At 39.8% G+C, this 25,859-nt stretch overlaps 1 protein-coding gene across 1 annotated transcript; it reads left to right on the top strand.

The window, feature by feature from the left end:
• Window positions 1-17,195: 17,195 nt before the first annotated feature.
• Window positions 17,196-21,818, top strand: LOC139724239 (uncharacterized). The gene is made up of 3 exons (XM_071635383.1): window positions 17,196-17,199; window positions 20,124-20,353; window positions 21,303-21,818. The coding sequence occupies exons 1-3, from the start codon at window positions 17,196-17,198 to the stop codon at window positions 21,816-21,818; spliced, it is 750 nt and encodes a 249-aa protein (XP_071491484.1).
• The last annotated feature ends 4,041 nt before the right edge of the window (window positions 21,819-25,859 follow it).

The raw sequence follows: 25,859 nt of genomic DNA, 5'->3' as shown, positions 1-25,859 counted from the left end.
CGGATACCACGATAACAACATTCAACCGCTCCTCGGTTACCGAAGACGGTAAGCATCGTTGTGGCAGAGAAAACACGATGTATTGCGTGATATCGGAGTAGTTAATGACACTCTTTGGTATCATTAAGTTTTCCATTAACTTTCATACTTAATTACACCCTCAGAATACCGATTCGTAATTAACTCTGTGATTAAGTCCTCTCAGAGGTGCACGCGCATTGATACGCGCAAACGCGTAAGTCCTTCCCGCCAAAACGCTTGTTGCTATGGTAGTTAATATACCCCCTACTTAATCATGCTCTCAGAATACCAATTCGGTAATTAAGTGCTAATCAGACACTTAATTAGCTCTCAGAATACGGCCCCTGGTTATCTACTTCCTCATCTTTTGTTTGTTTGACAAGAAATTCCTATTTTAGGTAGAATGACAGTGCAGGGTCACATAAGTAAACATTTAATCCATGCAAAGACTGTAATTCCCACATAGCATTAACACAATCAAAACCTGTCCTTCAGTCACATATTATTATATGCCTATGTGTATCATCTACAGATTATGTCATTTTTGGCAAGCACATTTTATACGCACATGCGCGGACACAAACACACAAAATGTTTGTGCAGACATTCAAACCTGTCTGCAGTATAGGCAAGGAGGTTCGAGAGATGGAGTTACAACTGACTATAATATTATTATTCAATCAGCTGTCAGTTTTCTATGGATGGACAAAAGAATTCCACAGGTGCATTTGTGCCTTTGATGTTCGATGCTTGAAGCTGCCATGTTTCTGACCAATCTGAAGATTCATTTTTAACGCTAACATAATATCGGGTATATGCTGCTCTTTTATATATCAAATGCAATGAAATTTCACCTAATGATAAGGCATATAAAACAAAAGTCAATTCCGTTCGAAAACATGTGCAAAAGTGTAAATCTGAGCTGTATGTTGTGAAAGTGTTTGAAATTTTACCCTCATGGAAAGCCGGTTTTATCACTTTTCTCCTTATTTCCGCCAAATGAAACTAATATGGTATCATCTTCAAGTATAGTTCTTTGTAAATTAATATGTCAGATTACCGTACAGACACGTACAGTCGAGTAATTTTGATATCTATTTCAGCAATATTTGAGCAATTTCTATTCGCGCACCCCCGTGCCTTTACCATTGTCTACCGCCCATCGTTTGTAAGTAGGGATAGCGAAAAGTAATTACCATCACAAAGACAGCTTCCTTGGAAAGTGGCTGGTGATTATGCAATGAGACACGAGTCAATAATATTGTCTTCGCATCTGAGCGGCAGATCCAGTTTGACACATACTTCAAATATTTTTGAGTGGCGGCTTCGAGCATGGGATCAAAGCGAATAAGACTCCATTTCTCGAATCTCCTTGGTATAGGTACCATCACTGCTTCATGCAGACAAGATTTGTCATTGTATCAAATGCATTTCACGCAGGTGCCAAGGAATCAGAAACGGAACAGGTTCATGCTTGATGTTTTTTTTTTCTTTTTCTTTGCCGAACAAAGTTTGTATGTCAGTTTATTTGTTTGTTTGTCACTTTCCATCTATCAAGATGGCTGGACAGCCCATATTCAGCTGCACTAGGTTTTCCATTAGGTTCTAGTTGAGTCATACTTGGGTATACGCTCGGTTTATCACGACAGTTTTCGTCATCTTCAAACTTTGACAGTATAATCATCGGTATACGATTATTCGTGATAGGCATCTTTCTTTGGTAGGCTGCATCTTAGTGCAATATATTCCCGATATTGCATGACGTAATGTGCTTGACAAGCGCGTGCGCGTGTGTGTGTCAATTGTGTATGTTCAGGTAGTATACACCAATTAATGTACACTACGTTTTAAGTTAAAACCGCCACAAAAGTGAAATGTCCGTTCTCAATATGTTCATCGTCAAACAATATTAATTGTTTTGAATACACTTTCTCATTTTATGACAATAACCTTAATTTCATTCAATTTGTTGTGTGAAATGAAGCCCGATTCACTCGGCAGACAGTCATATAACGTGTGGAAGTGTTGCATAGAACCACGGAGCTAGATGATAGAACACAAGACGTGCAACGCAGCTTCCCTTCGCCTTTTCATCCCTATACGTTGCACCCGATTTATGGCCGCTCGCGTTAGTCTGCCGTTCGCTGCAACAATAATAAATTCATTTGAGATTTATAGCGCCATTTGCAGTTCAAAGCCATCAAAAGTGACATGAAGGTGCCAGGGAAGGAAAACTTTGTCCGAGTTCGAGAAGATGGCATGGATGGAGAATAAACGCGGTGGGGATAGTAGACCAAGATGCCAGTGTGTATAAATTGGAGTTAGATTGGTTACATCATTGGCCATGTTTATACAGTATACACATCAGAGGCGGAGATTTTATCAGGACATCAGGGTAATAGGTTTGTGTGTCATTACTCGTTCCTGGGCGTGGAAATACTTTCTACTGTGATCATTTTAACTGTGAAACTCTGGCAGATAGCAAGATACCAATAAACTATAAGAATGAAATCTATCAATGATGATAATAGCAATAGTGATACGTTCTGCTTGCATCAAAACAAGCATGAATTTGACAAGAGGGCAGTATTTGATTGTTTCAAGGTATATTGTTTACCATTTTGTTTTACCATTTGTTTTACCACATAATTTGTTCGAGTTATCACATTTGCTGCATATTATGTATATCATAGTTGTATCACAAAACATCCTACCATATAAAAATCTTGCAATAAAACGTAAGATATAAGGAGATATCACTATCTTTCTCAATAAACCATAACTGTAGACGGGTTATTCTATAGAAACAATGTATTATAACTATTGTTCACATTTTGTATATTTAACAATACTTAACATTGATTATACTGATTAACATTTCTGCACTGGTTGATTCTATCCCTAACTCTCATTTTAGAACTATATTTTGCAGCACCAAAGCTTAGTTTTTGCTCCCTCTGCAAATGGTAAATAATGCCTTTAAATTAGCGTGTTGAAAGTTACAAAATGAGGCAGAAGACTATAATATGTTATCATCGAAGTTCTTCTCTATATTGTCAACTCTCAATTTTTATCGTCAACTGATAATAATCAGATTCAGGTATATTCAAATGTTGTCATATCTGTACTTCACATTTCCAAAATGTGTAATCCGACTTAAAAGCATGTAACTAATCACTACACCTTCAAAATAATGTAAATTTATGCAGTCATCTTGTACTACAATAGTGAAGGTACGTCTAATCACATTTTGAATTCCTTTATAGTAATGACAACCACTTTTAAGAGCTTTTTAAAACCCACTTGGGGTAAACCACCGCGCGGTCAAGTTCAAACCATGCAGCTTTGCGGGCTGGGTTGGACCGAGGCAATGCGAAGCCGCCCGAAACAGTACTGTCAACACCCCCTGAGCGACCCGCTATGGGACCCCTTTAACACCCCTGTGGATAGCCCACTTCAGACCCCGCGGTATAACACACAACCGCCAGGCATCTGCGCGAAAGGAAAACAGGGCGTCGGGTTCTCGAGAAACAAAACGCAGAAGAAATCTCCTATATACCGCAGTGTACATCATGCAGTGTTGATTCACCTGAGAATGATACCATACAGCACAGTCTTCTCACGGTTTTCCCAATCGCCTTTTGATTGTTTCAATACCTACCTCAATTTCTTCTTTTTTCCGCCACTATTTTTTTTTTTTTTTTTTTGGGGGGGGGGGGGGGGCTTAATGATCGACTTCCCGGAATTTACATTTTAATTTCGAAATTTCGAAAAGGATTCGATGACGTCAGAGCCTCATAAGTCTCCCATTGATTGACCTGTAATAGATCTTCACTAAATTTATTATTTTTTAAATATCAATGAAATTAATGACGATAAGTTGCATCCTTTACCAACGGAGCTTTGTATAATCCTTCAAAAATTATAAAGGGAAGGAGGTTGCAGCAGTGAACTTTGTTAACAAAAACCTAAATTCTTTGTTAAAAACATTAATCTGCACAAGCCAATGAGGGAGTTATAAGGTGACGGTATCATCACTTCTTGTTCCAATGCGTGGCTGCGATCAATATCAATGAATCAAGGAAAATCCGTAAATTTAGCTTCAATAAAAACTTCTAGCTTTCTGTTCATTTTGAGTGTTATTCATTTCATCAAAGTCAACATTGAAATAGAGTTGAATGGCACACCTCGCCAAGAGTTGATCGCCAGTCTGTGCCTGTATGTGTTCGTTATATCCGGTAGTTTTTCTTATCAATAGCAGACATCGAGTTACCCGTTGCCTCCGATATAGCGTAATACCTCATAGGGGTCAAAATGGCATATCCGGTTCCGGGTGAGAAAAGGAGCTCGTGACATCACGTAATTCGTTATGACAGACCCTCTATCAGGCATGTAGCTACATGACAATGTCGCCTTGTACTTTTGCTTGTCCTTCCTTTTTTCTCTTCTACGATGTCCTGTTGTTTATTTTTTATCATTCTTTGAACTATATTCATGTCCTGATGTCAGGTTATCGCTCTCTCTCGATTTTCTAATTAATTATATTCTTTTTGAGTTATCCAGACAAATCTTGAATTCTTCGTCTCCTTCCATACGCTCAGTCCGTGATCTTTCTTCCTGCACGTAATGATTTCAGTTTCCGACTGTTCATCTATCGCCTCTTTCTACGTTCTTTTCCGCGTGATGATAAAAGAATGAACTAATTTCAAAAATATTTCAAGTTGAAATCCAAACTGCAAACGCCTGAGAGTAGACTAGTGGCTTTCTCTGATGGCAAGGTGTAATATTTACGACTATCGGGCGACGAGGGCGTGATGGACGCGTCAATTATTGTTGTATCTTATGCACCTTTAAATCCACAAACTTTGAGGTCCCAGATAAGCCATTCGGAGACTATATCCAAGCAGTTCATGACTCATAAGAACGTGTGCATGTAGTAGATGTGTATGTGTCTGCATGTCCTTTTAAAATATAGTTAGATTTTTGTACTTTTGACCTATTTTAAGCAATGCAATCATCGTGTTTCTTTACGTTTTTTCACCTTTCAAGTGAAATGACAAAAATGTAATGAATTCCAACTCCAAGTGCTGAACTATCTTTAATTAAAGTGTAATTAGTACGCGCAATAATGTGGATATATATAGGCTACCTACATGAGAAGAAAAATTTTTCATCCTAGCGATTCAGAACTTCAGATTTGCGTTGTAGACGAGTAACACTGTGGGAACGAAAACAGTCGTCGGAAGCTGGTATATAACAATTGGACACAGGAAATACTAGCAAGGTCGTTGGGGCAGTGGAGGAAATAAAAGAAGTAAATATTGCTACAATTGTAATTCAAGATTAGCTCTGATTTTTTTTCTGTTGGTTTTAATCGAAAGCATGTGTTTACCATCTTGCCCCACGAAAACGATTTTTCAAAGTTTCGTCAAGCAACCATAGCAACTCATCGACGACCGAGAACAGCGAAAAAAAAAAGAGAGACGGAGAGAGAACATAAACGGTAGGAAGGGAACAGAGACGGGTGAGGAAGTCTTCTGCGCTCCGAGCGGCGAGATGCGAACAGAGCGCGCGGAGCTGTCGCCCGTCTGCTAGCGGATAGCATCCCGGAGAGCGAGCAGCGGGACGCCGCACTGAGCGAGTGGGTTGAGTCATTTTAAGACCTTGTAGCCGTCTCTTCGAATCGACGAAACTTTCGTGAGCCCCGCTCGTCGTACATCGCAAGCTGGTTCTGCCCTCTCACAATGAAAACAATGGGTTCAAAGCGTCAAAGGCCCGTCAGGGGCAGCTCGATGTTTCCTTTCTCATGTCGGTGGTGAAAAGGTGGTGAAATGTTCATGCAGTCAAGTTTCACATTCCTGTTCCATCAGTTAGCATTTACACTTTATCTGATGACTGAAAAAGAAAAATATTTCAAGTTTGCCAGGAATACTACACACCTGATCATGTTCGAAAATAATTGTAGTGTAGGGCCAATCTTCCTCGGCTGATGAGTGAATAACTATCAATAATTGTACATGGTACAGATAGGGGGAAAGCTACTGTTTAATATTACGCTATAGGAACAGTTGATTTCTTCAAGACTGCTTCTAAACATTCACATTCTCCATCAGCAAAATTCAAATCGAAAGTTTGTCTTTTTCTTTCCATCTGTTACATCCCTAATCGCTCAAACTGATTCATTTGTCTGCATCTGTCTTTCGTTCAAGATAGTAGACGTGCATATCCTTCAATTTCTTGGGCCTAGTCTAAGTCTTAGAACAGTGTCTTAGAACGTATGATGTTACTTCGGTCAATTTGGCCAATTCACACGTGTACATTCACACACAGCACGATGCAAGTTGCGCGACTACCGACACAGTATTCTCCATTTTGTTTTCTCATTTCCCTTCAATACCCCATTCCCACGCCACCATCATTTCAATTATATAGGCTTACGATGAGTGGTCTGCTGCATATTTCTCTTCATGAATATTCCGTTTATTTGACATTGATTAGTCGTCGTTGATGATAAATGTGTAAGTTTTGTTCACAATGTATTCTGTTGTCGGCAATGTTGAAAAATAATTAACAATACATTTCTTTGGATTTTAGTGATGACTGACATCCCAAACAATTTCTTTTCAATACATTCATGCTTGAATGACGTCACTGCAACGTCACCGTATACTTGATTAATTTTGTGGCATTTAATATCAACTTGGCCTCATGTATGCAAACAGAATTCCCTGCAGTTGAGTTACAAAATGTGATATCCTGTATGCCTCTGGCATGTCAGGAAACATCTTATTGAAACAGGAATCCAAGCTTTCTTCAGTAGCCTACCAAATGCAGAATCATCCACATGTTTCAACACATTAGCGAAGAACTGAATGTGAAAAGAATGGCTGCAACAAAACAAGAACACTTCCAAAATGATCACTTACTTTCCGTAAATCCTTATAGCTGTGATTCTATATTTTCATATATGTCCTTTTTTTATAGCGGTGATTACGAATAAACGGGGGCCCTGTTGTCATGGTAATGGCCGTTAGAAATTTCTCTTGCCGTTTGCTGTCACCTTTGCTCAACTTAACCCCCACTCTCGACCTCCCAGCCATGCATGTCCAAGTGCCCTCTCTTTTGAGTTATGAATATCGACATTAACGCTTTCTGTAAATGCCGCAGTGTACCCTGGCAAAGAGAGATAGAAAAAGAGGGGGAGAGAGACAGAGAAAAGGGAAGGGAAAACTTCCAGACGCTTTTAGTCCCCATCCTTCCGCGGTCAAGCCATTTGTCTCCTCCGCTGGTACCGCGTTTTCGTCTCCCACCACAGTTCGGGTCGGCCCGCTCGAGATCTCTGTTTGTTTTGCCTTGCGAAAACTTGCGCGTGGCGGAACATCATCAATCTAGATTTTTCCCGTCCTGCAATTCTCAAACCGTGCATTCTTCGAAGAATGCCTCTGATGATTTAAAAACAAACGATGGGAAGTGCGTTTACCCTAGAATAAAGGTATAGATTATACGTCAAAGAGTGATGGAGAGAGAGAGACAGAGAAAGAGAAGGGAGGGGAGAATTCATAAAACATTGTAAAAGGAGCGACCAAAGTGGGCCGAAGATATGAGGATGAGCAACAAAGAAAGTTTGAGACAGATTTATGACGAGAAGACGCATTATGCCATTAGTTTGAGTCACTATCTTCTTTTAAACTCTTTCGTTGTTTTGAAATGTCTACTCAAGTTAGGTTTGACGTTTAAGCTATACATGTATATATGTATTTTACATAGTAGAGGGTTCATCTTAAACAAAGGAGAAAGAGAGAGAGAGAGAAGTTTAACACGGGAGGGAACAAAATCTGAACCACCCCCCCCCCCCCATAACAACTATGGTATATATTACAATGATTGTATTAAAACTTTACGTCCAGTTCCAACATGCTATATTTTTGTTCCGCTATAGTTAATGTCACTTGATGTGTCAATCGTATTATTATATCATAATCCTGTTGAATAACGAAAGATAACAATCTTGTTGATTTTTGTACTTCTTCCCGTCGTGTATTAATCACAAAATCGCACAAGTCATTAGATAAAGATAAATAATAGGCCTATCATAACGCACTTAATACAACGTGTCTAAGCTGTGCTGGGGAAGAGAAATGAAATGAAATGAAAAATGAGAGAAAACAAGAAACATGTGAAAGATTCTGAATGACCCGTAGCTACAGAAGAATATACATGATACATCAATATGTATCAGTAAATTTTGAACATTTCGCAAAATGTTGTTAACGTTTGATACCAGGTGATGTTGTATATTCTATAATCAATGTGATATTACACCTAAGCCGTATTAACGGCGTCCGTGGTGAATGCATAACAGACCAGGCAGTGGACTATGTCGTGATACGCCCACTCAATGTGCACTGACGGTTCCCTTCGCTTTGAATCGCCAGCCTCGCAGTGAAATTCAACTATTCCCTCCGGAAACGTTGGAAACTCTGGACCCTGTCTTCCGTCAAATGAAATAGCCCGATGCGTGATAGTGTCGTAAATCAATATGCAATTAGGACGAGTGCACTGTGCAATGCGGGTGGCCCCGTTGGATGTTGCGCGAAGTTGCCTTTTCGGAGGGACTGTCTTGAAAACGTGGTTTGGTAAAGTGTGTGTCGCTTTCCCAAGGAAAAACAAAATAGCATTGTAGTATTCTAAAGCAGTGATTGATCACTTGACTTTCACTGAAATAGTTTCATCTCCTTACCGTCCAGTTTTACAAGTATTATGTTCTTGCTTAATTGTCACATTTCTACCGTTCTTAACTAGCCTCTATGTCCAGCGTAATTCCACCTGGCCTATCCTCATGGAGAACGATAGAAAGAGATGCTGAGTAGAGAGTTAGAGAGAGAGAGAGAGAGGGGGGGGGGGAGGGGAACCAAAGTACTTAGTAGCATGAACTACAGACAAGAACAATTATTCGACATCTTCATTAGACGAGTTGACTTTACCTCTCTTGGTCTGTGCTCCTTTGTTCTTTTGTTTCTAATGTTCTTTCATTTTTGCTTTATTTCATATTTTGTGTATGTTTTTGTTCTTGCTGTTGACGTTGCTGAGATAGACCAAAAAAGATTGAACCCACAGTTCTCCGCAGAAGTCGGGATGAAGGAAAGAAATAGCAGTGATACGGGAGAGAGTGGTGAGCGCCCCCTACCGTTGCGGTTTCAATTTTCCATGCTGGGCGAGCAGCGGGTCTATTTGTTTAAATTACTGCGGGATTGCGGGCATATCGGTTATGGTAGATTTCAGTTATTGTGTCTATTTTTCTTTTAGTCGTCTATGCACCCCCTCCGTGTCACGTGACAAGAAACAGGACTGACCATGACACTGTACCTCTATAATATTGCCACACCCCTGCTCATGTATAGCGAAAGGATAACGATTTGCGACACACTCAGAACGCGCCCGCACGCGAGCTGGCAGAACACTCATCAAGCAAAACTGATTGAGATATCAAATAGAGGAGTATTGTCGGATGAAACTCATTTCCTAAATAAAAAAGGGAAAAACAACACAGTCCCTTTAACATGAACGGCGATAGCAATGAAAAAAAAAAATACGCAGAAAGATAAACGATGGCTCAACTTCGGCTAGCATCAAAGCCCATAGGTGGGCTGTAACGAAATATGGGTGTGCCGGTCTTTATTCGGCTCTCCAACACTTCCAAAACTATTAACTTTCCCCTATACAGTGTAGTTGTAGTTTCGCATCTTCCATTTCTCATTTTTTCCTCCTCAGAAAAAAAAATAAAGGAAGAAAAAAAAAACACTATGTAAACTTCACGAATGTCCGCCTTTCCCAAGTGATTCGAGATCAATTTGTTGTCACAGCAGTCGGTACTCGAGACTACTTTACAATCGTTTATCAAAGGTGAAAAATGCAATTGTTTGACCCATTTCTGTTGATATTACCTGGTCTTTTGAGCAGTCTCTCTTTGTTCGCTCTTCCCTGCTTTCCCCTGCTTATCTACAGTATAACTCTATATATGCATAACCGTACTTTATCTTATACTACCTTTGTCATTTCGTCTATCCATCTTTCTACATTTATATCCCTAAATGAGATGGAAATCTCAATTGTATCATATATTTTTGTAGATACCTCCTTTATTATCATTATAAATTGTAGTTCCATTTCATTCAAAAAATATCTATAGATGTAGATATCCTCTTTACATCATTTAATTATTGCTGTATCTTCCGACGTTGATGTTTTGTTATATCAATCTCATCCATTACATATTATTCATCTTAATGTATTTGCCTGCATATCTTTCCATCTAATATCTTATCTATCTATCTATCTATCTATCTATCTATCTATCTATCTATTTATATATATATATATATATCTGTCTATCTTTCTATCTATCTATCTATCTATCTACTATCTATCTATCTATCTCTCTATCTATCTATCTGTCTATCTATCTATCTATCTATCTGTCTATCTATCTCTCTATCTCTCTATCTGTCAGTCTTTCAATTTGTCTCTCCTTTTACTTTTTACTTTTCTCTTCCGCAATCCTTTTTTTTACCTTACCGTCTATTTACCTTTCAGCGATTTGTCGTCTGATGCACAGAAAACAAAGTTATACGAACGTTGGCTGAAATTGTAATCCTTACGTAAAATTTCACACGAACTGGTGCAGGAACGTCTTTGGAATGTCTTTAGTATCATAGCATGATATATATATATATATATATATATATATATAAAAGATTATGTCTCTTTATCATAAAAAATGAGCTGCACTGATTTCAATAGTATATGCAAAATGTTATAATGGAATTTATAGTTTTGTTGGAAATGAAATGAAATGAAATTAGATGAAAATGAAATGAAGAGGCAGATAAGGCACAAGGAAACCAAGAGAGCGTTAAAAGACTGTGAAAACCTTGCTATAATACAATAAGCCTCATGTCAACTATCTCATTGTCTCGTGTGTCTCTGTCTGTCTGTCTGTGTGTTTGTCTCTGTGTGTGCGTGCGTGTGTGTGTGTGTGTTTGTGTGTGTATGTGTGTAGAGGGGGTCAGAGATAAGAGGCAATGAGAGAGAGAGAGAGAGAGAGAGAGAGAGAGGGGGGGGGGAGAGGGAGACTACGAGAAAACACTAATATTTCTTCTGACCCAAGACTCCACCTAAACTCAAGACAGTAGAGGTATAGGAATGATGGAAAGTACACACACACACACACACACACACACACACACACACGAGAAATGGAACCTGTTTGAGCGTGAGAATAACTATTACGTGATAGAGAGCAAATTTGAGTCAGTAGGAATGACATGGTGAGAGTAATTACACACCCAGCGGGATTAGCGTGAGAAAAGTTGGGAAAAGCTACTGAGCAGGTACTCAAAATAGCCCTTGCGGATTTGATGCAAGAGTAAAAAAGGGAACTGTTATAGAGCACCTCTCTCTACCTCAACCCTTTTGCCACTGTAAATCATGAGGTATAATTCTCTGCATTCACCTATATTATTTGAATACAAACGCTTATTGTACCGTGACATCCCAGTGATTATATCTTCTCCACAGTGGTATTTTTTTCAGATATTAGACAGATGGCTTGCATAAAGAATCTGAAGCACATACGGGCATGGCATTTTGTTTCGCTGGTAACTTCTATGTTACTCACTCTGTCGCAACTAGATCTTACGGTTGTACTGATATGCAGCAGTAAAAATTACACATTTGGAATGCACTGGTTAAAACAATGTAGAAAGAAGAAAGCATAGGGGCAGGGTGTATGGTGGAATAATGGAATTATGGGATAGTAGGATTATGTTGAAATATCATTTCTGAAGTATATAGGTGAGGGTATTAATATCAGAAATCGACTGTTGTGACACTTGTAAAGATGTTCACATCTTTACAACAGTCTTCACGAATTAACGGTATACAGTCACGTGACAGTTCAACAAGTTGTAGCTGATGGTTCTGATCAAGAATGAGGGACAACAGAGGGAGAATGGAAGGGGGCAGAAGATGAGATGAAAGAAGAAGAATGGACAGGGTCACTACTAGTAGAGGGATGAATTTTACAACGCAGAAAAGGACGTAGAAAGCTCGAATCATTCTATGGGTAAAGGGGGAGGGGTATGATGCAGATATAAACCACTACTGAGACTAGCTTTCAACTGTCAAGCCGTTGGGGACAGGTCACAATCTAGCCATCTCATCTTAATCAAGGTCAAAGGTCGCCAAGGTCACACAGCAACGTCGATACGGGTCGTTCCAGTTTGACACGACTCGAGGTCAATGACCTTTCAATCAGCAATGCGTTGCTGGAATCGTTCAAACTTCGCCACAAACTCTAGTTGAGACTCCACCCCAACCCCTCTCCTTCTCTTCGCTGCTCTCGATGGTTATCTGTGCGATATGTGTTGATATGTTTACTGCCGACTGACTGACACCGAACCATTTCATGGCCCTGTCCAACTCCAATTCACCCCACTGGCATCAATATCAAGGTGAAATGTCGTTTGGTTTGTTTTAGATTTAACGCCGCGATAAGTGATGTCAGTCCGTTTGATTATTGACGCTGATTTTTGACACTGACATTGATGTAGTGCTTTTCTCGTATTCCAGACTCACCTCTTGATTCCTGGCATTACCTCGATACGTCTGATATTTTATTCTCTTGAGATATGTCTCTCAATCAATCTCGTCACCTTCGGCATTCCATCATTCTAGACTCTTGAATTCATTTTCAAGCTTATTCTCTATATCAGCCCATGCATAGGATGTTTGCTTTACATTCGTTCTATGAGTAATCCGCTATTTCCTCCTCCATGTCCATTGTGTCGTCACAAGCTACTGGAGCGACGTGGCGTGGCTCTGTGGCATTGTGATACAGCATTCATTCATTGACCATGTTTTACTGCAATGCTTTGAACTCTCACTCCCTCGAACATGTCGGAATGAAGGACCCTTATTTACAAGGAACACTTATCGAATGCTACTCGTGTACTGAAATGGGAGGGGCGTGAAGAATTTCACAATAAGCAAAAATCTAGGCCTATACATTTTGAAGGCAAGGACATCAGTAATAGAGGTTTAGGTTGCAAGGATTGTGATTATTCTGAATAGTTTGTGCATATTTCGGCATCGTCTTGACGCCATCATTCTCTTTTCGACTTCATTGTTCGATCATCGACCTATGAGTCCATTGATGTCCTCTCGATTAGACCTTGTTTTTTCTTTCCGATCGGACATCGTTTTAATAAGACCTACTTCGCTTGGACGTCTTCCAATACGATGTCCTTTCATTTCGACGTTCTTTCGATTCGACGTCAATCCATTAGGCGAACCTTCGATTCGACGGTTAGTTTGCATACACAAAAACCAACCAACTAACTAAACAACCAATCACCCACCAAACCAACTGACCAACTAAACAAACAAGTAACCAACCAACCAACCAACCAACCAAACAAACAAACAAACAAACAAACATATCCGCGTGTGTCTGCTTTTGTAACATCTTGCGATTTTCGTTTAGACGAGAATCTTGACTGCAGGCTAGTAACAGCAAGGGCGCCATCCCCTTGTTTGTCTTTTCGTCTCTCACACTCTTGTAAATACTGTACCAGATTATAACCCCAAAAATAAGTTAACCAGTTTTACCAGTTTCAAGTCCATGTTAAGTATTCACATGTTAGTATTGTTCTAAATGCTTGGAACGCTCCTTTTCTTTTCCTCGATACATTACGTTTATTTTCGATGCGTTTAGGGACTGGGTAGAGTGCCGAGCGTACTGAGAACAGATGATGGTTTTATTGCGATTTATACTATCATAACGTTTGCTAAGTATGATAACGTCGAACATTCCATGATTTCTTCGTAATTCTTGAATCAACGTGACATTTTTTCCAGCATACCTCCAAATCCATCAGTCAAATTACAAAAGATGCAACGTGAGCCTGACATGAGCTCATCTGCGAGCGTGGAGTTGTGGAGGCCAACACAACGGTGCACATTAGTTACGTTCAGACGGCAGGCCCTAACCTCGAGGTTAGGAAACCTCGAGGTTTAGCTCTTGCCCCCTAACTACGACGTGTGTCCACACGACGAATCTTAACCTCGAGGTTACGAAACCTCGAGGTTAAGCTTCTGCCCCCCCGTAACTACGAGTGGGTCCCACTCGATGTTAAAACCACAAAACCGGAAGTTTCAGCCCACACTGCTAACAAGGCGTCTATTTATTCTTTAGTCCAACCCTGTCGGACTCGCTTACACTGCAGAGATAGCACTGCACTGATGACTTTATGCCTTTATGAAAATATTCGTCGAAAACATTTTTTAGCGTCGGAGAAGAATATAGAATACAGTAGCGAGTTCGACGTGTTCAGTTTCAGAGATCAAGCGCATGGGAAGAAAAGATGATGTTGTTGTGTCGTGCGTCATAGGTTTTTCACGTGTAGTGTATTTGTGGTGTACGTTTGGGAGGTTGACCCGGAAGCAGAGGGAAATTGTGGGGGCTGGAGTTTACGGCGAGGTCACTCTTAACTTCGAGTTCGTTGTTTTTTGTGTCCACACGGTGCTTAACTACGAGTGGGGACCCCCCGCGGCTCGTGGTTAGAGCGCTAACCATAAGATTTCTCGTGGCTCGAAACATCGAGCAAACCTCGAGGTTTGCTAACTACGAGTGCGTCTTCACGGTCCCTAACTACAAGCTCTAACCTCGAAGTTTCCTAACTTCGAGGTTAAGGGCTCCCGTCTGAACGTAACTAATAGTTACGTTCAGACGGGAGCCCTTTACGAATTCCTTTGATGAAATACAGCCACATGATTGAATAAGATTGATGGCAATCCAGACTGATAAATCACGCACGAACCAAACATTACATGCTATGAGGTGCCTTTATGGATGGTATCATGTATGTTACCACGCATACGTGTCAAGATATAAAACAGACATGTGATTACCTATACCGATATCATTTTGAGCTTCAGCAGAGTGTGAAATACATACACTAAGATAGATATTCACGAGATTATGATTCCTCTTCCTTTAAAAATGGGAGTCGAGAAACTGAAGAACTGATTCTTTCGACAGCTCCTTCTCTTGGGCCTATAGAACTCACAGAGGAAAAGACAAGGGTAGCATGAAAATATTACAAACTTTGGTGCATAACAACGAAGTAACAAGTGTTTTCCTTGTTTCACAGCTCAATGGTCGTTACGCTAAAGGAGACATCACTCAACAACATCGTTTGTTTGTTTGTTTGTTTGTTTTTTGCAGTCGTATATGGAACCACATTGAGGGGAAGTAAGTTGCCCATGTATATAGTTTCTTTGTAAGGTTACTATGAAGAAGGGAGAGGTTTCTGATGGCAAAAATAAAACAACAGAGGTTTTCCAGCAATATGTGCAAAACACCCAGATATCCTGCCCTTGAAAAAGGGAAAGGTTTAGTACGTACTTGTAGTGTAGACATTTAGACAATGTCTTGAATGTCCAAGTTTTACAGTTAAGGGGCACTTTGTTCACAGCGCAGCAAAAAAAAAAACAAAACAAAACAAAACAAAACATATAAAAAAACATAAAAACACACAAAACAAACAACAACAAACAATAAAAAACAAACAAACAAAAGGAAAAAAACAAAGTAGTTTGTTCATGGTAAATTTACATCATCTTTGAAAAAGCAGGTCTGTACTTCGACATCTTAATTCAACGATGTAACGTTGTTGATAATTATTTTTGCCTGGTGCAATTTTACGGAAACCCGCTTGGCCTTTAAAAAAAGGGATGGGGAGGGCTGATTCTTCTAGTGCAAGCTGGACTGCATTAGCGAGGCTAACATTCCTCTGACATTCATGTTTACACGACTCTGTTATTGATACGTTCCCATGGTTTGATTTGTTTGACGCGGGAGGGTCATTTCTGTCGCTCGAAGCGAGATTGGACATCAGTTTTCACGGCTCCGCCACTCCTACTTCCTACCCCAACCCAACCAGCCCTCTCCTCTTGTTCCCTCTCTCCTCTCCTCCTCCCCCTTCCTCTCCATCTTTCTCCCCCCTCTCTTCATTTCACTCATACCCCTTGATATTGTCCTTACAGTATTTCTGTTTACATAAGTAACAAAAGCATCTTCTGTATTACACTCAAGTGATAGTACTCCACCCCTTTTCAACGTTCCTCTTTTTTTTTACATTCTCGACTCTTTTGGATGTTGTTGATGTTAAGCAGAGGTGATAAGTGCTTGCAGGAGATAGATATCTGAAGAATGTCATCCATGTGAGCGCATCACAACGATTGTCGTTGCGTTGTGGGTGATATTGGAAGAGGAGACTTGAAGTTATTTGCCACCCCTCCAACTTCTCCCACCCCCACCCCCCTCCTTGAGTTTCTGCGATGACGGAGGACTTATTAAGTAAACAGTCAGCATCTTCGCCAGTTTTGTTGCGAAATATACTGATGGCGGAGACACATTGGAGACAGAATTTCCAAGGAGTTACGGGACGAGCTAATACCTACTTACAATTTCGTTTCTAAAAACTTTTAGCCATGATGTCCTTATGCGCCGCGGAAGATTGAGTGGCGTCGGCTTAGAGTATCGCTGCAGTGACCAATGCGTCCGGTTCGTGCACAAGTTCAGTGGTATATTTTGTGTGTGGTGAGGTGACCTTTACATACATACACACAATGATGTCAATGAAATCGTTGTGGTCATGCAAGCTATAAGAACGCTAAAGTGAGTCTGCTCACTTGTTTAACTAAATTTGTGTTTTGTTGTTTACTTCATCAATCCTCTTGGGTAACACTAGTATAGAATATAACGTGCGATCAGATAAAGCCTAACGACCAACTTGAAAGGAACGCACCCACTTTAGCACACAGACATAATAACAGATTTGTTATTTTGTATATTGCACTGGCAGGCCTACATAGGCACAAACAAACAAGCACACACGATCATGTAAGCACACGGAACGCACGTACACAAGGGATTCTTTTCGCCATGTGGTATCATATTTTTCTCAAACACTTCGAAGGTTTCACCACTCACTGGATTTATGCATCGTATAAATACTCGGAGAACTCCACATAATCGTGACAATAGCAGTAACCAAGCTTCCTCCTGATTTCCTTCGTTCTATGGTTTTCACGAGATTAAAATTGTGGGCATGGGTGAGACAGAACGGAATATATTATACACGGGACTGTCGGCTGGCATATGCTGCCGATGGTATTGCAATACTGCACGACTAATAAATTATTGCAATACATAATGAGGACATGATAGATCGTTCGTATTATCTTTTGAGTGAGTCTTCTTCATTATAGTACCCTTCTTTTGTCATAAAAATGAGAAAGAAAATATTTTTGTCCATGCAGATTGCTTGTCCATTGCCTGACCGAAGTCATATTGATCTATTATCATCCTCCAATGCGCAGAATAGACAAACGACAAGGTTGATAATAGAAACCTTACGCTGAGTTTATTGTTAGCAATCAAGTTTGTTTCCTTGATATTACCGGGTTGTTGTTGTTGGGTTTTTTTTTTTTCAGTCCTAGACTAAACAGGGACAGTGGATCCTTTTTTTTCTCCCTTCATCTCAGACTTCTCTTTTAGGGCGGAGGGGGTGGTGGTGCTTGAAGTGTCGTGGGTTTTATTTTTTTTGCACTTTATTTTGAAGAGCCAAAAACTTGTGCTTGCGGGAGGGGGGGGGGTGCAATTCCCTCCCCCCCCCCCCTCCGACTCCGTGGCCCCGGCTTAACTGACCCCATTCCTTCCAGAACACAAAAGTTGATAAATTCAATACATATCAGAATGTAACCAATCCAGTCAATTTAAATGCTAGGGTAATGTAAAAGAAAATTGTGATCCATACACAAAGGGGGACAGATTTAAATAGGGAAACATGGGTTAAAGTGGCGACACCAAAATAGAAAAACCGCCTTAACCGAGAATAACTGTTCCGCATGCCCACTGTGAAACGCAAGGTCTTTTGGTTTTTGCGGACTGGCTCCGTATGTGACCACTCTGCGGCGTGTTTCAAGCCAAGGCAAAGCGCAGCACACTCGGAATGCCAGCAAGCTATCAAAACAGTTGCATCGCTTGTGAAAGATTGAAATTTTCCGTCATAGCTGACCAAACCAATTTACGTCCCTTCGATCCACACAAGGTTGTTGTATTGATGTAGGCCCTGTAGCACACATCGGAACTTATTTGTTGTCTGTTTTCCCCGTTCCTGTGCTGAAATCTAATACAGGGCTATACATGGACTACTAAAATTGGCGAAATTCGAATAACAAAAATCGTCAAAACTACTTTCTAGTCCATTTATCGAATTGCCCTGTGCAGAATTTCATGCCATAAACTATTTGTTTGTTTGTTTGTTTGTTTGTTTTTGTTTTTGTTTTTTAGTAGGACGTGAGCAAATGAGGGTTGTATCTACTCTTTGGGGGGCTGTAGGTTACGCCGAGCTACAAGATTTTTTTTATGGTATAGAATTTGTTTAAATCTGCGTCAGATCGTTTGATTCAATTCCATGGAAGTCATCGACAACCTTTTTGTTAAAAAGGTGGCGCGTTTTGTAAGGGTTATGTTGTCTGAACAAAACGCTTTGGCCCGAATTCACAAAGGTGGTACATTAATGAAACCATGGTTTAAACCATGGACAAAAACCATGGAGCGCCAAGTGTCGCAAGGAATATTTCGTTACGAAATTGGTCATTTCGTCGACAAAATGACCGTTTCGTTACAAAATGTTGTCATTTTGTTACAAAATAATAATTCAATCGACGAAATGACTGATTTCGTAACGAAATATTCCGTGTGACACTTGGCGCTCCATGGTTTTTGTCCATGGTATAAACCATGGTTTCATTAATGTACCACCTTTGTGAATTCGGGCCTTTATCTCTCAGTCTAATTCATGGCGAGACGCAAAATCACGTGCAACAAACAACGATATGTAGCGAGCAGCGCCACAACTTACACTCGAGTCGTCTTGCAAGAGTGAAAAGTACCCAAATTTGACTCTCTGCATGGTAGCGCCCTCGCCGATGAGTAGTCACCAAAGTGCTTCAGTTGCTAAGCACAAGTTTCTATAGTTTCAGTGAAGCATGACATCGATTATATGTGCCTGCTTCAGAACTTCATTAGCTTTCTGATGAAGAGTCGAACCTGGCATTGGTATCGTTGTGGTCCTTGCCTTAAAAAACACTGCCATTTAGGCTTCTGGCTAATTCAATAATTTCTTTGAATGATGTCTGTTAAGGCTTCGCGCAACACTGATTATAAATGAATGGGAAACCTTTCCGTAAAATAAACGAACAGAAGAAAAACACGTGAAAATTACAAACTTACGCATTTGAAGCAACCGGTAGTTTCAAGTGTGTAGAAGGGTTATAGTTTGATAATGAAGGTCACCTATGAAACTACGAGAAACATTTTTCCTGCGTGTCCTGTAGGAGATGTTCTACAGAGCAATCTACAGTACAAGCAATTCACTCTATAAGTTCGATTAAGATCATGGGAGTAGCGCATAAGTTTGAATTGTCCAAAGATTCATGGTTTTCTTTCTCATGTATAAAAGGAAGTTTCATACCACTTTCAAATATAATTTAATAACGGGGCAGGTCAAACAAACAACAGTTTTAAAAGGGTATTATCCTCATCACTATTACGTTATTATCGTTATTGCAACTACTACTGCTACTACTACTGCTATACCACTTCTTGAATGTACGTGAGTTTTAAGTTGACTCTAACAATGCTACAAAGAATAAGTGATGTTAGAATAAATGATCTCCCATGGCTGATCTACGCCTACTGTCAATTAAATACGTCATTCGACGTGAGCGTTAGGACAGACGTTAATTGCCCTTGACAGTGATCGTTCGCCAGCGACGACCAACCTATAACAAAAGAGACAATTAAAACAAAGAATCGACGCGATCACGTTGCCTTTCAAGCGTGTACGGCCAATTAACGATGTTCATCAACCATGTGTGGGCAATGTTAGGAAAAGAACAAAGAAGAAATGAAAATGAAAGAAATGTGTCTCAACTCTTTCCTTCGTCTTTGGCTCACTCCAACTCTGCAGGCCTCGGCGATCCCGCCGACCCCCTGGGACCTCACGGACACCATCCCGGTCTCGACGGCGACATGTACTCGCAGCAGGCGGCCCCGCCCCGCACCAAACGGATGCGGACGTCGTTCAAGCACCACCAGTTGAGGACGATGAAGTCGTACTTCGCCATGAACCATAACCCGGACGCCAAAGACCTCAAGCAGCTTGCACACAAGACGGGCCTCACCAAACGAGTGCTACAGGTAAAGCATGATGTTAATAATGATAGCGATGATGACAGTGGTGACGATTTAAACGTTGATGCGGATGAATGCTGATCAATTGGTGGACAATGATGTCGCCAATGATTGCCAAAGATATAACTTAAAATAACAGTCATATTCATATCACATAAGATCATTCAGTATTCGAATTCAATTTCAATTCTACCTTATGCTCACGTTAAAAAACGCAAACAGTGAGAAGCATTAGTTAAAAAGAATATTAATTGAGAGTGTTGAGGTTAACAGAAAAAAAAATGCATGTTACTACTGATGGCTTATCTTAAACATATAAAAAGTAGACATTCTTTGATAATTCATAGGTATACATTAAAACATTTGACAAAACACGAAGAAAAAAATGTGGCATAAAAGTCTGAGAGACCTACCAAACTGCACCTGCAAAGGAGACAATCTACTTTATGGTTGATTATGCATTTCTCTTAGTAGAGACTTTTACTATGTTGTGACATAAACGATATTAACAGCCATAAACAATATTACTCTGAGGGCAATGATGACAACGGAAATAAAAAAACAAACAAACAAATGAGATTACAATCAAATCTAATGGTGGAAAAATATTAGTTATTATGATGCATATGAAATACGACAGATCTGATGGCCACGGAAAATGGGACGCCTAAAGCCTACCCCCGTGCGCGCCACGGGAAATTGGATGAGATTGTGTCGGTTTGTATCCTCTATTTATTTTTTTTTTGTCGAAGTCATTTGCCCTAGTCTATTCTGAGAACTATTCATTTATGAAAAAGGCCATACTTCTTAATCATCTCATGACGCTTATCCACGACATTCCAGTCCACTTAGTTTTGTTTTAATGTACATATTTAATATTTAAAAGCCCCCGAGATTATCGTTAGTGTTTGCAACATCTGATTGTTATGTCGACGGCTGCCTTTACCGTGTACAGGTGTGGTTTCAGAATGCCCGTGCGAAATACCGACGGACAGTGACGAAGAAAGATGACGACAAGTCGGACAAGAATACCTCCAACGGCTCCGAGGATCAGTCGGCATCATCCCCGCCGGCCGACGAGCACGACAACAGCAGCAACAGCAGCAGTGGAGGCGGAGCAGGTGGTGGTGGCGGCGGCGCAGGGCACGGGGGCCTCATCCAGCCCGACACGCCGTCCTCGCACGATCCGGCCGCCGACACCAGCTACGATGATGAGCACATGCTCGTCGATGACATGGCGACATACAGCGAGTTGAAGACGGCCTCCCCAGCTCTCGCCGACGAGGTATCAACGATTGCGTCGATGCCGATGTCGGCTCGGAGCGACCTGACCACCGCCACTACGGTCCACGCGGCCAGTGACCTATTACGAGCGGGGCTCCAGTACCGCGGTGTCGGTGGAACCACATCGCATATGAGTAGTGGAGGGCTTATCATGTCCAGCGGTTTTGTTGAAATCTTCAATAAATGATGAATAATCAATGTAAACCTAAATACATGTCTTGAATTGCCATATCTATAAGCTCAGCAGACTACCTTCGAATGCCGCCCATATTATTGTATAATCAAGACCGAGCGTCGATAAGCCAACTCGTCCCGTTTAATCATAATGCAACACAAATCTACCTGCAAAAAACGCAAATTAGTATTCCTTGTTTTCAATCAAATGCAGTCTTACGATTGATCGCCAAGTTTTCGTTAATGTTTGTGAGTGCACGCGTCATCAATGTGAAAACTGATCCTGTACATTTCAAACGAAGGATGAACTAATGCCAATATCTCATCGTTCTCCTGATAGAAAATAGGCATCCTATTCCTATCTCGGAGTAAATTAATTGTACATATTTATAGACATTATTAACGTCATGAATATAAGACAGTACATAATCTGCCAAATATTGTGGAAACGCTTACCATTTCTTCCAACGCATACTACCTGCGACTTGAGTAATGTGAAACATTTCTTTTTAAATCACCAGGCCACACACTTTTGAAACCTTTCCAAATTTCACGTAAAGTTTCTGAAGAGATGGAATCCAATTTGCCTTATCTCACCCGATCTAAAAACTGTATTGGACACTGATTGATTTCATAACTACGCGTTATCTCTTTGCGATAAAACCTGCAGCACTCACTTTTAAGGGGTTAATGATTGATTCAACAGAACATCATTGTCAATATTATTTTTAATGATGTTCAAAAAGTTCTTAGACTTCATTAACAATCGAGCTTGGCATCAGCTAGGCGATTGTTAGCTTAATGTCAAAGCAAATTTCATCTTGTCTTCATAATTGCCACTTCTTAAGGCAAAATAGTCGATATCAAATGGTACTGATTTCGAAAGTTTTCAATGTAAATCCTATGTACTACAAATAAACAATCGGTCATTTTGTGTTTTAGAGTGACGAATACGCAGAAGAGATTTTAATATTCATAATCGCGTTGTTTGAGAGTACATACAAAGAAATACACTGAAGTGAGAAACTTGCACGAAAAAATTTTCATATAACTCAGTTCGAGGTAAAACTGATCTAATTTTTTTTAGTCATAATAGTCGTCTGAAAGCATTACTAAACAAAATGGAAGGGCGATGAGCGCTTTTCATTTTTCATTTCGGCTCATCACATGTTTCATTTGACGAATGATCGTGGAACAAATAGCGGATGATGTTGTTTCTCATTCTCTCAATCAGCTTTAAGCTTACAACAGCCCTGTTGTGTATATTTTCATAGTGTCACCTTGAGAAAAGTTTAAGGATTAGCTGTTAGAATTGGATGTATACAAAGTGTACTAGTTTTCGGCCCATGACCTTGATAATGACAGTACAATGTACATACAGAACTTCGTGTGTGTTTTTTTTTCCTTTTTATACTCTTGCCGTGCTTTGAAAGCTGCAGAGGTTGAATAATAATGAAGCACCAGTTTTGTTATCTTTAGGAGGAAGTAAAATCTCTGCTTATCTGGTGCAGCTACTTCGCGAAGGAGATTACAGTTGACTTTGGAATGACTAGAAATCTATTGGCATCCACTTCGAAAAAGGGACAATTATATTGAATTCGGAATGTGGTGTATTAACAACAAACAAACGCGTTAGATTCAGGCGAAGCATGCTTATCACAATACAGCCCTTGGGGGAAGAGAATTAATCTACAAGAGCCATTTCACATTGTAAAACAAGGACGTTACTAGTAATTAATAACTTGATTGTTTTTTTCTCTGTAAAGATTTACATATACTTGAGAAAAGATGCTCGTGTTTCTGTGTGTGCAAAATAAGTTCACGGACATGTTGCAAGTGAGAGGTAGTTGTCATGACAGGGGTGTTTCACAAAGAACGTAAAAGTTAAAATCAAATCAAATTATGGTACGTCATTGATTTCCCTGTTCTGTTTTATTTAATTTTCTCAGAATCCTTTTCAGGTTGTCATCCAAATTAAGAGAAAAATTCTTTCATACCTAATTTTATTTTGTATATTAATGGCTGCATGTTCAAGTCTCAACATTTTTCCTTTTTAGTTGGAAGGTAGAATATTTTTGAAGACGCACACAACATACCATAATTTCAAGTTAATCGTAACTCTTAGGATTGACTTAAATTCTCCGTGACTCCCCCCCCCCCCCATTTCAAGAAACAATTACACATGTCACAGTAACTGCAGTCACTGCGGCTCACAATTGCAGATCTCTTCACAAAACTTACCCCAGCATCCATACTTTAGATCCAGATGTTGAATGATTTCCTAAGAGATATCAAGAAATGTCATAACTTTTCAAATACTTCGATCAAAGCTTCGCAGATCTTGAGCTCTGATTTCTCGAAGTTCATGTCAAACAACATTCTGTCCTTGATGAAAGTCTGTGTGGGTTGATTTCAGAGGGAACATAAGTAAAGCTGCTGGAGAGGGAAAACTTACATCATGATTCGCTCTGAGTAGTAGTAGTCCTTGCCTTGCTGCAAACGATGGGATAAAAATAAACAATAAGTATCGTGAAACAGCAGATTAATCCCTGTATAGTGGTGTGAGAGTCCCTGTATATGGTTTCTTTATGTTAAAGATATCCCTTCTTGGATATCATTAAATTTCATAACTTTTCACATACTTCGATAAGAGTTTCGCAGATCCCTTGCTCCGAATAACATACTATCCTTGACTGCTTGACGAAGGTCTGTTTGGGTTGACTTCAGAGGGAACGTAAGTACTGGAGTGGGAAAACTTACATAGTGATTCGCTATGACCAATAATAATCCTTGCCTTGTTGTAGACGGTTGGGATGAAAATAAACGGCAAGTATCCTGAAACAGCAAATTAATTATCATATATATATAGTGTTAGTGTCCTTGTATGTGTTTTCTTTATGGTAAAAATACCCTTATCTGTATATTATTGTCTTATGTATTTATTTATGGCTCTTTGCAATTTGCGTAGGAGAGTGGGTTAAAATGAAGCAAGAAGTAATGTGAATGTTTGTCTTTATTTAATGTGTTGTATGAAAACCATGGCACACCAAAACTGTTTGTACAAAGGTGTAATTGTCTATTCCACAATGATGTCAGTGCTACGATGCCAGCTCTAGAGAAGATATTTGAATTTTATGGATTGAATTGTCACGATTAAATGTTGCTTCAGATTTGAAGTACATGTATAATGTGTCCTAAATCTGTGTCGCCTCTTGTAAAGCCTGTCGAATATTATTTGATTGTTGTTTGCGGCCACATGCTACAATACACAGACAAGAAAAGAAGAAAATGTGAAACACACCACTCTCTTCCTTTAACGAGTTCACTTTGAAAGAAAATCTTCATAAATGACCCGTTTTGTGGGAGTGGACAAAATCAAACCTGTTTAATAAGATTAATAATCATCTGTAATCATGAGTAATACTCATACTGTCATTGCTACTAATCTTGTTTGCTGTTAGAAGTTAAACCAGTTAGAATTCTTTTCTCAAAGTACAGAAACAGACATCATCCATAACCTCACACTAACAGATATACGAACATACACACACATACATATTTACACACAAACACACCAGCATACAAACTCAAATACACAGACACACATTACATGTATCCACACTCAAGCACTCTGCCATGCAATCACACTCATACACACACACACACACACACACACACACATTAGGCCTACATACCCGCAGGCCAACATTCACATGTAGACACACATAAAGAACATATATTTTTAAGTTTAGTATTATGAAATGACTACAATTCATCAATGATCATATGAAACTGTTCACCAATAATTATACACTTCCAATTGGTATGAAGTTATAACTAGAAATGTCGCTTTGGCGACTGGTATGCCTCCGCCATAATGCATGATTTTCCCAATAGGTCTAGATAGTAGATGTGGACAATGTGTGATTACATTTTCACAAAATTGGCAAAATATTGAAATGACAAGTTTGTCAAAAATGTGTTGAATGTTCACCTTCCTTGACCTAGGTTTAATTGGATGAATAGGAGAGCATGTATCTAGGGATTTAAGGAC

This window comes from Diadema antillarum, unplaced genomic scaffold, assembly GCF_040938485.1.
Source record: "Diadema antillarum isolate AM-2024a unplaced genomic scaffold, OU_Dant_1.0 scf00000208, whole genome shotgun sequence".
Taxonomy (NCBI): Eukaryota; Metazoa; Echinodermata; class Echinoidea; order Diadematoida; family Diadematidae; genus Diadema; species Diadema antillarum.
The sequence above is the reverse complement of the archived record's forward strand: the minus strand, read 5'-3'. Positions and strand labels throughout refer to the sequence as shown.

Excerpts from the sequence above, each read along its gene's own strand:
- LOC139724239 (XM_071635383.1), top strand. Across the intron at positions 20,354-21,302 it reads TCACCAAACGAGTGCTACAG|GTGTGGTTTCAGAATGCCCG; the intron begins GTAAAGCATGAT and ends TACCGTGTACAG.